Source organism: Haplochromis burtoni, unplaced genomic scaffold, assembly GCF_018398535.1.
Source record: "Haplochromis burtoni strain Fernald_Lab_line unplaced genomic scaffold, NCSU_Asbu1 Contig_1281, whole genome shotgun sequence".
NCBI classification, from domain to species: domain Eukaryota; kingdom Metazoa; phylum Chordata; class Actinopteri; order Cichliformes; family Cichlidae; genus Haplochromis; species Haplochromis burtoni.
Genome location: NW_024583642.1, coordinates 34,351 through 50,561, shown reverse-complemented (window position 1 = coordinate 50,561; position 16,211 = coordinate 34,351). Strand labels below are relative to the sequence as shown.

Sequence of the window (16,211 nt, the reverse complement as noted above, 5' to 3'; positions counted from 1 at the left end):
TTCTGTGTGTAGCATAAATAAAAATTATAAACAACTGTCAGAACACTGTGTGGGGTCAGAATTATTCACAATTAATTATTAATTAAATTGTTTTGGTGATCATATGAAAAGTCACACTGTTTACCAGCCAGTGTTAATTCTGACTCACCACAATGTCCATATAGCATTTGTGGGGCTTAGTATGAAAAACATTGGATACATTATTAAGGGTTAAAAGTGGTGTTTATCCTTCTGACCAGAAAAGATATATACTGATATGTTTCTCCATATTCAATCCAACAGTTGATGCTCAAGTGCTCAAGGCACAGACATGAAATTCGGTGAAAAGAAACAAAGAAAAAGTAATTCACTCTGCCTCTTTTATTTTCTTTACTCTGTGAAGATAGGGGCTGGTATAAGACCTTTTTTCTAATCCATCCATCCATCCATTCACTTTCGCTTATCCTTTTCAGGGTCGCGGGGGGCGCTGGAGCCTATCCCAGCTGTCATAGGGCGAGAGGCGGGGTACACCCTGGACAGGTCGCCAGTCTGTCGCAGGGCCAACACACAGGGACAGACAACCATTCGCACTCACATTCATTCATGATGGTGGAATTGAACTCAGGACCTTCTTGCTGTGCGGCAACAGTGCTAACCACCATGCCACCGTACTGCCCTTTTTTCTAATGATTATTCTAAAGAAATTGGATCACTGCTGTAAAACTGCATTATACAGTAGTTACTGGGCATGATGTTACAATATAATTTTTTTGATACATGTGAAAAGGTGAAAAAAATGACCCAGAAATGTCAAGTATCTCAACAACAACTGATACGCGCACACTCAGACACACACAGACATACAGTCACAGACATAGCTTGTGTCCATTTAAATGGACAAAAAATGGATTAAAAAAAAAAAGTAGCAATCCTTGCTACTTTGGGTAGTAAACAGCCACAACCAACTACACCCATCCACTGCAGCTGACCCAACTCACACTCTACCACCTGAATAAGATACTTGCACTGTGACTCTCACTGTGACATCGTTACCAAAAATATACAAAGAGGTTATATCAGGTAGTTACATTTTAGCATGCAAATTAAGTTTCTGACTTTAATTTAAATTGAATGATATATTTATCGTTTTCATAATTAAATCCCAGCATAGCGTTTCCACAATGCTGATCCTTAAGTTCCCACCCACATGACTACATGGTATCAAAAACAACCACATAGAAAAAAAAACAGAACTTAATTTTTCACTCCTGTCTTTTAAGTGTAGATATTGACTCTGCTTGCAGATAAGGCTTTCTATACAACACATTTTCCTGCAGAGCTAGATATATATAATGAATCCAACATCTATTTTCATGTGGCTGCATCAGAAAACATTGCATCTTTTTCTATCTAAAAGGAGAGGCACTTAGTCTTAAAACATCGCAAAGAAGTCTGTAAGAAACATTAGACCTGAAACAATGGCAAACTGTAAGCAGTTCACATAAAACACTCCTTTGTTTTTCCTCATATTGTATAAAATGTGCACAATGGAGAAAGAACATCAAGGAAAGGAAAGGAAAATTTGAGGTAAAAAAAATCCCAACAACAATCAAACAAACAAACAAAACTATTTCCACTACCACGCGCTATCTCATTCCTAAATTCTGCAGCGGTATGAATTCCATCTTTTCCACTGAGGGAATGTTGAAAAGGATTAGGCATCATCATGGAATGGTAAAGTCCAAAGCTAAAGACAGCACAGCTATCTGTACAGTGTCATGTCTGAGGTTTTCAAATACCATTTCATTAAACTACTGACTTGATTTTTGTCCTGATCCTGTGACTTACAGTGTTGACACCACCATCTGACTCTGAAATGCAACAACTGACAGCAAGTAATGGTCATAGCCTCCTGAGAACCTCTTTCAGTTTAACTTATTTTTGTGTGATTCCCTGCCTCTTTGGAGCTAAATTGGAGTGGCCAGGATGTCCTCTCTTGAGAACTTAGTAGGGTAGCTCAAATAGGTTAAATCAAATGTCCATTACAAAGGACATAAATGAATAGGTTGGGTCTCCAGAGAATATTGTAATATCACAAATGATTTACAATGCATATGACATATTATAAAATATCTTGTTATAATGCAGAGTTGAAAGTTGGAGTTTTTTGGTTAATTGTTTGACTAAATAAAGAGATATGTTAATTACAATTTTCTTGGCCAATTCCAATTTCCTATATTTTTATGACGTTGATGCATGTGCAAATGTGTATTTGCTTAGGCCTTTAAGTTCATCCTTTGTGTTCTTTAAGTTCAGCTGAATTGCTTGTTGTTATTAATTCGAATTCTGAACATGTGGCTGATATTTTGTGAAACTGTATAAAATAACCACAACAAATGATTAGTATTATTATTATTCACATTAAATAATAATGTGAATAATGTGTCCATCAAAGCCTGTCCATCAAATGGGAAGGATATGTATAGGTGTAGTATACACTACAGTTGAGCATTGGGTCTCATGGCTCTCATTGACAAGTGCATTAAGCAGTTATCTGTTAAACTCATTGAGCACTACCTGTTTGGCAGCAGGCACAACTACAGACTAGATAATAAATTAGTGGAGCATTTAAAAAAAGAAACAACAACAACAAAAATAAACTGAATCTTGTCTAGGATAACAGATCAGCAATCACAAATAACAAGAAACGAAGCAGCAGAATAAATTAGTATTCATTACTAAGCGGGTGCTATAGCTCAAGAGGCAGAGCGGGTCATCTGTAAAGCAGACGGTTTGCATTTTGATCTGTGGCTGTTCCAATCTGCATGCCAAATATCTTTGGGCACAATACTAGCACTAAGTTGCTCTCCCATGGATCTATTGGAGGGAATGTTAGATAGAAAGCACTTGCATACAAAAAGCATGGGAAAAAAGTAGAAGTATGAATGGGTGAATGCGGTAAGTTGCATAACTACTATATATGCTTTAAATGCTCGGGAAGAGTAGAAAAGCGCTATTTGAGAAGAACCAGGTCATTTACCATTTCCAAGTTATTACCTCAATATATATATACATATATATATATATATACTTTCCATATAATATATATATATATTGTATGGAAAGTTGCTTCAGGATCAGTATGGTGGTGTCAGTAGCAAATCAAAAACAGACACTGTAAGACATTTGATATTGACAAAAAGTCTGCCTTTCTGCTACAAGCGCTTTGACAAAGAGGATACTTTTCTATTCACTTTCAAATATTACCCCCTTAAAGCATTCTCCTCAGATGTTCTCCATAACTTAAGATCTCCAAGTTAGGATTACAATAAAGCATTAAAACACACACAGTGATGCTGTAAACTAAAGCCTTCAAAGAAGATGATAAAACTCATCACAATTCCTCAAAAATGCATTAAAAAGGTTTGTTTAAAGCCATGCTAGCACCATTCATCCTTTACTGCCTCCTGGTAACACCTGGGTGGCCTGATGCCAGAGCCTGGGCTGGTGCTACCCCCAAAGCTGATGTGGTACCCATTGGGCATACCAATGTTCTGTTGTTTAGCAGGAGACAAGGCTCCCATCATGTGAGGCAGTGCGTTCCAAGAGGAGTGTTCAGCACAGGGGCTGGGAGACAGCGCCGCCATATCCTGGAAGACTTGCAGCTGGTCCCGGAGGCTGCCATAAAGGCTACCCAGAGCCTTGCCCTGGCCCAGGAAGGGCTCTGAGCTGATACGAGTGACGGGGCAGGGGAAGTGGTGAGAGCCGCTGTAACGGAGGCCATTGTGCTCTGAGAGGCCACGGCTTAGCCGGCTGGGACTCAGAGAGGTCTGGCTGGACACAAAATGCACAGGAGAGGAATTGGCAGTCTTGTAAGCCACCCCGGGTCGCGGGGTGTGGGGGATCTTGGGGAGCTGCCGACGTCCACGGCTTGACGTGCTAGTATTGGAGCTCAGTGCCACTGGGCTGCCTTTAACCCAACCACTGCCCTAGATGAAAATTGGACAAGCAATTTGAAATGATGAGGAAAAAGAAAATATGCCAGAGAAGAAAGGAAAATGGGAAGAATATGTATAAGTACAGAGCCACCCAAGGGAAGAAAAGAAAAGAAAGACACCAAAATACATGTACATGGTAAGATAACAGCAAACATAAGAGGGACAGAGAAGACAAAAATAAAGACGCACAAATGGATAGATAATCACAGAGGGACATGATGAAAAAGACAAAGTGGGAAGAAAAGCGAAAGGTCATGAGAGGCTATACTGAAAGCAGACAGAAAAGAAAGCACTAAAAACATGCAGAGCAATCACAACAGTCTGCATTTAATTTCTGCTTGTCTATATCACACATTTGCTGATGCTCTGTAATATATATGGTAATGTGACAAAAAGCAGTCTTTTATTCTGCTTTTATTCAAATATATCGAGTCAATTCAACTTGACTTAAGTAATGCAAAGTTTACAGTGGAACACATATTCACTGCAAGAGTAAGTGTCTACAGGCATCTGTAAAGTATGGTCATGGTTTGGGGTTGCATTTTAGCTAATGGTGTTGGAGATCTTGTTAAAACTGATGGAATTATGAGAGCAGAAAAGCAGAGCCAGATTTTGATGCAATTTGCAACAAAATCTTAAAATCTTCTGAATGGCAAGAGCGTCATCTTTTAGCATGAAAATGGTCCCAGATATACTGCCAATGCAGTAAAAGCAAAGCAGGACTCCATGCCTCCACAGAGCCTGGACTTCAACAATACTGAAGTGAAGTTTGATCATCTTGGAAATAACTGAAAAAAAAAAACAGGTCAAGAAAGCTGGAGAACTATTCCTGAAGAATACTTAAGAAATGAAAAGAATCAAGTTTTGTAGGGAACATTTAGACATTAGTACAAAATACTGAGTTCTAAGCTTGTTTTAACTGTACAAACACTATTTTGCCATATATACTGTATTTCCATCTTTGTATGTTTCAATAAATTACTACTCTTATTTAAAATTTTCTTGCAAAATATAAAGAAATGAAGGGTGGCTCAAGACTTTTACTATATATTGTATTTATATTAAATGCTGATATTGATAAGTTAATATTTTTCGCCGGCACTAATTGACTTGTAACACCCAGCTGAAATGGAAAAGGTTCCCAGTTATCTAAAATACATGCACAGGTTAAGTGTATATGATGTAAAAACTGTCAGATAACACTATGTGGATAAATAGTGTTATGCTTTGCTATTCTTTAAAGTTTCCAGTTTGCATTGGGTTTTTTTTCTCGCTTTTCTTAATCTCACTTATCTGTTACCTCATTGATTCTCACTGTGTTCTGCACTCTTTCATTCATCCTTCTTACCAGTGGAAGTTGTGGTAAGAGACTTTTTCAATGTAAACCTTTATTTTTCAGATTAAGTCAACTAATTTATTTTCAAATTGCTCTAAATTCCACCATTTCATGTCCTACTCAATCAGATCAGCTTGTGCCTCTCTTGCTTTTAAGGGAGCAATACAGACGTACTAGACAGCACGTCTTTCATATCAGGCTCTTTTAATCACATTTTTACTTCACTTGAAACAATCTATAAATGTACCTTCACATATTTTAGCTAAAAAAAACAAACTCTGCAGTTTACTTATTTTAGTTTCTTCCTGTAAGTCCATTACCTGCATGAGGCGCACTAGGGGTTGGGTTCAATGTCTGTCACACAGCAGTCAAGGTTGGGGGCCCTGCTTGTCCAATCCCTGGCTATCAAGGCTGGATATTGGAACACAAAATGTCACCTTTCTGGTGGGGAAGGAGCCTGAACTAGTGCTAGAGGTTGAGAGATACTTAAATATATTTGGGGTCACCTCAACGCACTGCTCAGGTTCTGGAACCAGTCTCCTGGAGAGGGACTAGGCTCGATTACAGTCTGAAGTTTCCCTTGATGAGTGACAGCAGGCTGAGGTGGGTATTATCATTTCCACTTGGCTAGCTACTGGTACATAGGGTTTTAACGGTGGATTACAGAGCTGTTTCCTTGTGCCATTGACTCAGGAACAGGTCTAGACTGTCGTTTGCACTTATGCAACTGTTCAGAGTACCCAGACTTCTTGGATTCACTAGGTGGGGTGCTCAATGGTGCTCTATCTGGTGAATGTCATCCTACTGGGAGACTGCAACACTCATGTGGCAAATGACAACAAGACCAGGAATGGCACTATGATCGAAAGAATGAGATCACGGGTACAAACAGCTTTCTCTGAAAGGTAGCTGGCCTCTCCCTTAGAAATAGAGTGAGGAGTTCAGCCATCTGAGAGAGGCCCAGACTAGAGCTGCTACTCTTCCACATCAAAATGACCCAGTTGAGGTGGTTTGGGCATCTGTCAAGAATGCCTCCTGGGCACCTTCTCTGTGAGTTTCTTCGGGCATGTTCCACTGGAGGCAGAACCAGGATATGCTTGAGAGATTCCATCTCTTAGCTGGCCTAAAAACATCTTGGTGTTCCCCAGAATAAGCTGGAGAAGGTGCCTGGGGAGAGGAATACCTGGGCATCTGTGCTTAGACTCCTGTCCCCACAACCCAGTCCCGGATAAGTGGAAGAAAATAGATGGATGGACAGACAGGCAGATGGACCCAGGATGATAGCACACTTTTCCTCCTGAGTTATCAAATTAGATTATTTAACATTAACACCAAGCTGGATAAGGCATGTTGTATAAATGCTGTATGGCTGTCTTCTGAAAGTTGATCCTACAGTCAAATATTCCTGTGGTAACATTGACTGTACTTGTGAGTATATGTTACGAGAAGCTGGACTGTGTAATACTCTAGAGTGTGACATATGTCCATGGCTAAAAGAAGTGAGTTGCCCAAGCCATTCTTATCATTGAAGACAGGGGCCAAATCATAGGTATAAAACAATCCAAACCGTATAGTTGCATTTATAAATTCTTTCAAAAGAAAGTAAAAATGGGGATAAAAGAGCCTGATTTGAATAAAAATAGAAAAATATATTATCCTACGTGTTGGCCCCCCTAAAGCAACAAATACCTGAATCGTCATTATGGAAAGCCCAAGTCGATTTGAATGATGAGTAGGAGGAGAAATGGTGGAAAATGGGGGGATTTGCAAAAAAAGAAGACACCTTAAGCTAAACTAACAAGAATGACATTAAAAAATGAAAGCTCAAAGATGACCTTAGTCAAAAAGAACATGCTTGCCCACCTGCTTGTTGCTGGTTTCCAGCCCTTCACTTGGAGAGCCAGCACAGCTGGCGGTGGAAGATTTCGAGTGGCACTGTCCCCGGCTGCAATAGCGGTCACAGGAGTAGTAGCGCTGTTTGTCTGCAGAGGAATGATGGTGTTTCCTTTCATGGGAGCGTCCACGGTCGTGGGCTCGCTCTCTGGAGGCTGTTGTTTCCGATGCTGGCTCACCCACTGCAGCTGTGAAGGAAGAAAATATTGCTGGGTGTTTCTGACAAGTCCTAAGATTTTCTTACTCCCCAGTGTTTAATACAGTGTTTCAGTAGGGGTAAAGATTCTAACAGTCATGACAGAAACAGCATAGGTCATTTCTAATCTAATTAACGATTAAGCATTTAATAGGTTAGAATTAGTTTGGAATGGAAAGGCCTTAATCAGAGAGATGACTCTGACAGAGCTCCAGAGTTGCTCTGTTGAGTGAAAACAGTCTTCCAGAAGGACAACCATTTCTGCACCATTCTACCAAGAGGCAGATAGTTGCTGGATAGCGTAGTGGGCTACTGGAACAAGGAGGCATAAGTGGGCAGAGATGGGTAGTAACGCGTTACTTGTAACTGTAATCCAATTACTTTTTCAAGTAACGAGTAAAGTAAGGGATTACTATTGCAAAAAAGTACTGACCTTATTTTGAGTTTGATTCCATAAAAAGTGACAAAAACATTAGTGTCCGCTGTGCGTGGGAAGAAAACTTCTTTTTAGAGCGAAAAAAAACCCCTAAACTTCCAAGCAAACACCGAGTGCGCTACGACGTAATGGAAAATTCACAGAGAAACTCGTGGATTCTTCCACTGACTGCTGCGGCACACTGCACCAGGGTAAACCTGTTTTAAAAAAGGGACCTTTCCATTTGATTACATTTTGTATGATGGATTATGCAGAAAAAGTAGAATTGGGCTGAAAAATCTATCGCTTTATAACCTATTCAGGTTGTAAATCGTGTTTTTAAAAAGTAACTAAGTAACTAAGTAATTAATTACTTTTGAAAATAAGTAATCAGTAAAGTAACGGGATTACTTTTAATTCGTTACTGTAAGTGGGCAAGAAATAAAGAAATAAAAAACAGGGTGCTGTTGCAATGTTACTACATAAGTAACCCCAGCAGTTTGAACAGGATGAGGGGCTTATGGAATCTTTGATATCCAGCATCCAGCATTGACGGCGAAACAACTGGTGTTCCAACATTCAGAAGAAGGACCTACTCTCATGGCTAGAGATTGCAACAGCAAGGGGGAGGCAGGACGACAGGTATCATCACCCCCACCCGAGATTGGGTACCAAGTGCACTGGAAAAAGGATCTTTGAGTGCAAGAGGATCACAGTGAAGCTTGAAACCTGGATGTTTCCACAACACAACCTCAGAAATGTGCATTTCTTAACTGTACGTGCAATATCTGCATTATAATCAGACTCCTGTGCATGTAGAAGTATATATAGAAGAGAAGTGTAGTCGGATGGTAACGGAGAGAGGGAAGGTAGTCAGGAGATTGAACTACCAGAAGGCAACTTTGCAACGTGTTCTAGTAATAGAAGGGGCTACCGTTTTTTGTTTTTGTTTTTTTCAATTATTCAGAAAAGGTATATGATAATATTGATAAAAGGTATATGATAATATATAACAGGACTAATGGGACAGTAGTACAGAGGTTTCAGAAGTTGCTTTAGAACTCTTCTGTTCTTTAAGATTCCAGTGTCCTTTTTTAGTATTTCTACTGCTGTACAGCAAATACAGCAGAATAACTGCTAATTAATTCACCAAATTTCTTTTTCCAAATTGTAAATAAATATGGTTTAAAACAGTGCTTTATGATGCTAACATGATTTACTTGGCCAACCAAGGTTGTGGCAGTACTGCTTTGAAAGTGGATACTTACATAAGTATCCACTTTAATCTAAGTATCTAGATTTAATTGTGCAAATTTAATTGTTTTAACCCTTAGCTTCTGACAGAGCAACCTTGGAAGCAATAACAGGAGTGATCTGCTACAGTCAGAGAAGTACTACTGCTCAGTGGAGGGCTCATGGTTAGGAAAGAAGGGAAGCTGAGCTCCTGAAAAGTCGCAGAATTCAGGACTTCAACAAAACTCGGACAAAGTGGTAACTAACCGTTTGATGGATGTTGCTCTTGTTTTGTCCTTTTTTTTGACTTTACTAATTTTCTGTGCTTGTTCTTTTGAAACTCCTCACACTTATATGTTTAGATTTTATGCTTTATTTATAGTGTGTTGGTTTTTATTGAGGGGTTATTGAGATCAAAATCCTCCTGATCTCCTCAGCAGTGTGTCCCCCTCCATGCCAGAGAGCTAGCAATTATTTCCCCCCACTGTACATTAAAATCAAGAAGCATTTTTTGTCAAATGTTTCGTTAAAATCAGAGGTTTTTATAGGTGACTTAAGTTAAGTCCCTAATATTCTTTCCAATAATGTGTTTTATTGTTTTCCCCTTGTATTTAACTATATTAAACTGACAGTACATGTTATATTTGAAGTAGTATGTAAGAAGCGGGTAAGATGCTAGAGCAGGGGTCCCCAATCCCAGTCCATGAGGGCCGCTGTCCCTACAAGTTTTAGATCTCACCCTGGGTCAACACATCTGAATCACATGATTAGTTCATTACCAGGCCTCTGGAGAACTTCAAGACATGTTGAGGAGGTCATTTAGCCATTTAAATCAGCTGTGATGGATCAAGCACACATCTAAAACCTGCAGGGACACCGGCCCTCGTGGACTGGGATTGGGGACCCCTGTGCTAGAGAGCTGCCCTTCTTGTCAAAAGGGGTCAGAATCTGAAACCTTTGATTCAGAATATGAATGAGTATCTTTTTACATTTGAACAGGTAAATATCTGTCAAGAAGAGATATTTCAGTGACTATGTTGCAATGCAATCTACTGTAAGACAGATGACAAGAGTCTGAACTACTTTGGTGAGCCTTTAGTCAGTGCAAACCAACTGCCACTAAGCAGCAAAAAACTTATGGCAAAGTGGAAACGCTAACCTGATGGTGGCATCGAAGAAAATCGGAGGATTTCTTGATTGTTTATTTATTCATTTATCTATCGTTTTCCCGAACTGCAAATTGCTTTGTTAACTAGTAAAAGTTGCATTTCCTGCAAAAATACTGGATGAATGCCATGTAGTGGAAATCATGTGCCAAAAACAGCTGAAGAAGCGGAACTATCTGCTTTATTTCAAAGGGTACACTGAAGAGGAGCGAGAAAGAAAAAAAAAGCAGAAGGAGCGAGAGCGGGAAAGAAATGCGGCAACAACCACAAGTAGGATTCAAACCTGTGCTGCCCACTCTCAGGGCACCTGCTCATCTCAGTGAGGCAAAGACAGATTTCCTATCCTGAAACAAACGTAATTCATGGGAAAACGGTAAACGGTATGAAAAAAAATTATTTTACCGTGACCGTCAGGAGTGTCTGAAGATATTGGCACAAGGCTCATGTCTCTGGAGTCCCCGGTTTAGAAGATATGACGAGTTGAAAAGTTAAAAAGCTTAATATTTAAAAATGCATAAAAGTTATGAGCACCAAAAGATAGAGCTGCAGGGCTCTAGACTAACTTTTTCCATGGTTACACTGGTGCGCCTAACTTTTTTGTTAGATGCAGATAGTCATTCATATTCTGAATCAAAGGTTTCACAAAAGTTTAGGTGCACACAAATTTTTCAACAACATCGCTTAACACTGTAGTTTTACATGTGCACTTTAAAAAAAATAAAATAATACAGGCAATATCGATATAGGCAATATCGATGCTTAAATTATTAACTAACAGTCTTGTCAACACAAAGTTCTTTATTTGGAGCACCATTCTACAAGAAAGATAAGTTACTGAAAGTCCTTGTTCTTAAAGTGCTTTGGCAGTCTTTGGCAGTAGTAGACATTGTAGACAATGTTAAACTTAATCATCATCTCGGCCTCTGATGATCTGTTTGCTGCTGCCTGCCGCTGAAAGGGAGTGGGGAGAGGGGACACTTGTTTTGCAATTTGGCATCATTTTAAAAAAGTTTACATTTCTTCGCTATTAAACAGCAGAAATTTGGCTTTCTTGTTGGAGGTCATTTTTGGAGAAAAACAAAACAGCAGCCGACAGCACTGTACATGACTTGTGCTTAATAATCGAATGAATAATGCAGAAAACAGAGATTTGAGAAAGAAAACTGTTCTAGAAGTACACCGAGAGAGAAAAAGCACTGTGCAGCAAGTGTGATTTTATTGTGGCGGAAGCAAAACAGCAAAAGTAAGAGGGAATTCATGATGATGTTTATCAAATGTGAAGACAAGTTTTGATCTTCTTTTGCTGCTGCAGTCAATTTTGGTTGGAGAGTGACAAAACCTGCAGCATCATAATCTAGCGCAAAAAAAGACGTAAACACAAAGCATGGACCCGACGCATCAGAATCAGTAAGCTGTCAGCTTTCAGCATCAACGCGTCCATGTACATGTCGTCAGGTGATAAAGCTGACATTTCACTGATGTGTCGGGGCCGCATTCTGTGTTTACGTCTTTGAGTGGAATCCGTTTAGCTGTTCTCATTTACTGTTAGCTTGTTGGTGGTTGTTGAAATAGTTTTGTGAGGTTTAAACTGAGATTCTGGCCTTTCTGGTAAAATACATTTATATTTAAAAGTTGATTCAGGATTCAATGAATCGATATCACTTTATTCAAGCTGCTCACCTCTCTCTATCCGCCTGCACTTTCAAAAGTACACACTGACTATCTCTGATTGGTTTAAACCATGTTATGGGCATAATGTGTGTCTACTGTTGACCACGCAGAGACTTCCAGAGTTGCGGAGACCTTTTTTTGTACTAAACAGCTGGTTGCACCAGTGCGACCTAGGATTTTTTTTAGTCACACTATTGAGAAATTAAGTCGCATAAGCGACCAAATTGGTCACACTCTAGAGCCCTGTAGCTGGCATTAGCAGAAATAGCAGAACAGTTTAAAATTTGAATGGTGAAAATAGCACAAAAACTGTGGGAGTAGTTAAGTGTCAAAGATGAAAGAAACAGGAACTCAGTAGGTTGAGTGAACCTATTGACCTTCACCAAAGTGATGCTCACCCAATGAGCTTACTTAGGTGATGTTAACAGAAAACATTGTGATTCCACTGACATGCAGATTAGACTATGAAAGTCTGGATATCTGGAATACGTGTCATTTTCTGCTTCTAAGTTTTATTTTTGACCCAAATGTCTGTCTCCTTTAACTTGCATGTTAAAGAAACAAGACTGCCTTATTTCATCTGTGCAATACTATCAAAATAAGGAACACATTTTAGTAATGCCGAAAAACTAGGATGTGAGGGAGGCTATATGTCTTCCTTTTAAGCTTCACTTTATTGGCTCTCTATTTTAAGTCGTTATCATTTATCGTAAATAAATCCTAATAAATCTCCCCAAATCCTTTTGCTCTCAGACTGCAGGTATACCTGTAGTTCACAGAGCATTCCAAAGTAGAATGGGAAGCAGAGTCTTCATCTTGGACACTAAGATTGCTGGGGATCACAATCCACTGTGCACTGCTCCTCCAGATCCTTTGTTTCACCGCTTTTTTATTCTCCTACTGCTCTAGAGGTTTTTTCTGGTTAAAAGGGACTTCTTCAACCCCATCGTCACCCAAGTCCTTGTTCTTAGTGAGTAGCTGGGGCGCTTGCTAATATTGCAGATCACGCGTCCTATAATATAAAGCCCCTTAAAGGAAACTATTGTTATGAGTTGGCACCATATAAATGAATTGCAACTGAACTAAAAACAATCACATAAAATTATAGGATAGCATGATGAGACAGTCCAATACTAAGTGGGACTAGATGATACTGAATGTCTTTGTACACTGTGATTTTGATAGTGCTTGTGAATAAATTCTGACTGACTTTACCAGCAGAACCGGGAGGTTGACCTGCCAAAGGTGCATCTAAAGACCTCTGTCTGTTCTCTCTGTCTCGGTCTCTACGGTGGTGGCAGCGACGGTGATGGTGGTGGGTTCTCTCCTGGCTTGGTTTTTCCAGGGTGTAGTCTCTTAAATTGACCTCTTGGGGCCGCTGTGGGGTCACAGTTGAGGCTGAGCGCTTCATAGGGCTGGCATCAGGGACAGACTGAAGGAGAAAGACGGATAGAGAAAGCCAGTCAGCAATACATTTTAGAGTTGTTTTTCCCCACAGCTTCATGTAACAACTGCATCTAATTATTTAATCCACACAGTAATTGCCCACTGCTTAATCTGATGAAGAAAATACATTACAGCACAAATGTAATCATTTGTGTTGTGTTTTAGAATAATTGACTGTTGTCCCACATGACACAACAAAGGGAGTGAAAACATTTTACATTTAGCTAAAGAATGCATCAGTATTAGGAGCACAGGGCCAATCTGCCCATACAAGTCTGTCTTAGTAAATAGTAAGTAAGTATCAAGATGAGATAAGATAAGATAAGATAAGACTTTATTGATCCCACGACGAGGAAATTAAAGGCAAAGGACCAGGTGTTTCACTCATACCAGTAGGAGCTAATTCATTCAGCTGATTAACCTATTTTAAGATAGAATTAGTTTCAGGTTTTATAACATTCTGTAGACTTTTCACATATATGGAACACCCAACTGGAATGATCTGTAACAGAAAATTTATTTTTAAAAAAAAGTCAAAATTAATAGTGAAGGGTGAATAAGACTTTTTAAGAGACATCTTCTAGTTCCAGAAAAAAAAAACCCCTCTGTATTTAGCAATAGCTAAAAAAAAAAACAAACTGATTTTCAGAGGTCAGAAATAACAAAGTACACTAATGTGTAAAGTACAGATATCTAAAATTTCTACTTAAGTATTTATTTTTTTGACTACTTTTTTGCTTTTACTCCCTACATTTTTAAACAAATATCTTTACTTTCTACTCCTTTAACTGATCAAACACACACACCCATACATATGCAATAATACTAAGTGCAATAATCCTTTCTGTCATCGTTGTATTTTTACTCAGTTTATATAGCATTTGTATTTGTATTCTATTTTTATCTTATTGTATATTTATTTTATTTTATTCTACTGTATATAGTATTTTATTTTATTCTATTCTGTACAGTTGTGTACTGTATTTATTCTTATTGTATCCTAATTTTTGCCTCATAACTTTTGCACTGTCCACTTCCTGCTGTGACAAAACAAATTTCCCACGTGTGGGACTAATAAAGGTTATCTTATCTTATCTTATCTTACATTTTAAAACCAGGCTCATTAATTTTGTTTTAACACATTTGAGGGGTATTATCATTTTGTCACTGCAAGTCTTCAAACATCAAACTAATTTGAACCTAAACAGTAACAAATGAATTGCAGTCCTGTTCATTTATTAATTAACAGGGGATGTTGCATTAAAAGAGATGACATGTGCCAAAGTCAGAGGTGTCAGTGTTTTGTTTTTGTTTTTTTTTTGCTTCAGGTAATTTCAAAGGCAACGTTTCTATCAGCTCAACAAATATCAGCAAACACAGAAACTCTTTGTGTGAAGTTTGTCTCACAATGTGTAGCTAGCTTTAGCTAACACTGTTTTTTAAATGAAGAGATGGAGCTAAGTTCAGTCAGAGATGAAGAAAGATACGAAAGACAGGAGAGGTGAGGAAGAAGAGAGGTTATACTATATTTAAAGGTAAGGACTGCTCACTGGTATTTGATAAACTAGAAATGTAAGGCTTATATTGTCACGGCGGGGTGCAGAAGAAGAGGTAGACCCAGATGCAGACATGGTGGAGACAGAACTAGGTTTCCAAAAATAAAGCGAGCCTTTATTGTGGCTGATGGCATGACAAAAACACTAGAGAACACTAAGAACACTGTGTAAACTAAAAAGACTGACACTCTGTGGAAGAACTATGAAAAAACTATGAACACAGAGTAACTAGGCAGGCTATGAAACAGTGACACAATAACGGAAACTATGAAAAGATGAGGTGAGGATAACAGACAATCTGACACTGACTGAGCAGAAACACACGAATTAAGTACACATAAGGAATGATCAGGGGGGGAGGAGGCAACCCCCCCTCTGTCCCCTTCTGGCTGCCTCTGCCTCAATTTTATCCCACAACTTAGACATTCACATTACTCACACTCTCATTACACATGCATATAGGATCTTGGGGGTGGACACGCTACACGGAATCCAAATTACCATCAGGGTGTACACCTCACCCCTGGCGTCGTTGCCCACCTCTCAATTTTAAATACATGTAGACATTGAGGGCTAGCAGGAGGGGCTATGCGCTTACCTGCTGCTCTCTGACAGGTAGCTCCATGCCCTCCTGGGTTTTAAATGCACCTTAGAACACACATGCATCAACACTACAATGAGCGGGTGGAGGGAGGTTTGGAGTCTTCTCTCACCCCGTTCTCTGCGGCCTGCTGGAGCGGGGGGCTAGGAGGAGGAGTTGGCCCTCCGACTGGGGTCTGAAATGTAGGGCCTCCCTGCTGTGGAGTCGGGTCGGTCTGCTTCTCCCCACCGCAGGGAAAAGGGTAACACCACCTGGGTCTGGGGGCAGTTCCCCCCCTCCAGGGGCAATGTACCTAGACCCGGTTCGTAGAGTACGCTTTATGTCTGTCTCCACGTTGGTTGAGTGTGGAGTAAGTGCATATGAGAGCATGAGGGTGGGAATGGATGTTTGTGTCTGTGTGTGCCTGTATGTCTGTGTCTATATGTCAGGTTGGGTATCAGACGCCACCTCTCTGGGGACACCTCAGGCCCTCCAAGGTTTGGAGGCCTATCTCTACCCACCACCACTTCCCCTGCCGGTGGCGGACTCCCTCAGGTGTCGGTGTGCTGGTGGTTCTTTGTGTCTGGGGGTGGGCGTCCGGGTACACACCGGCTCACTCCTTGGCGGCCGCTTGTCGGGGCCTGGGGCCTGGGGCTCGCTCGGGCCCCCTTTGGAGGTGGGGTGCCCCCGGCCTCTCGGCCTGGGGCTCGGTCACTCAGGCACAGCTGGGGGCCGGCGGACG

At 40.1% G+C, this 16,211-nt stretch overlaps 1 protein-coding gene across 1 annotated transcript; it reads right to left on the bottom strand.

The window, feature by feature from the left end:
• Window positions 1–556: 556 nt before the first annotated feature.
• LOC102314582 (voltage-dependent N-type calcium channel subunit alpha-1B) lies at window positions 557–14,091 on the bottom strand. The gene is made up of 3 exons (XM_005952048.3): window positions 13,103–14,091; window positions 7,177–7,394; window positions 557–3,968 (listed from the first exon to the last, which is right to left on the bottom strand). The coding sequence occupies exons 1-3, from the start codon at window positions 13,389–13,391 to the stop codon at window positions 3,420–3,422; spliced, it is 1,056 nt and encodes a 351-aa protein (XP_005952110.1). The 5' UTR covers window positions 13,392–14,091; the 3' UTR covers window positions 557–3,419.
• Between the last annotated feature and the right edge of the window lie 2,120 nt (window positions 14,092–16,211).

Excerpts from the sequence above, each read along its gene's own strand:
- LOC102314582 (XM_005952048.3), bottom strand. The coding sequence starts at position 13,391 with ATGAAGCTGTGGGGAAAAACAACTCTAAAATGTATTGCTGACTGGCTT. Across the intron at positions 7,395-13,102 it reads TCAACCTCCCGGTTCTGCTG|CTGCAGTGGGTGAGCCAGCA; the intron begins GTAAAGTCAGTC and ends CTTCCTTCACAG. Across the intron at positions 3,969-7,176 it reads TGGAAACCAGCAACAAGCAG|GGCAGTGGTTGGGTTAAAGG; the intron begins GTGGGCAAGCAT and ends ATTTTCATCTAG.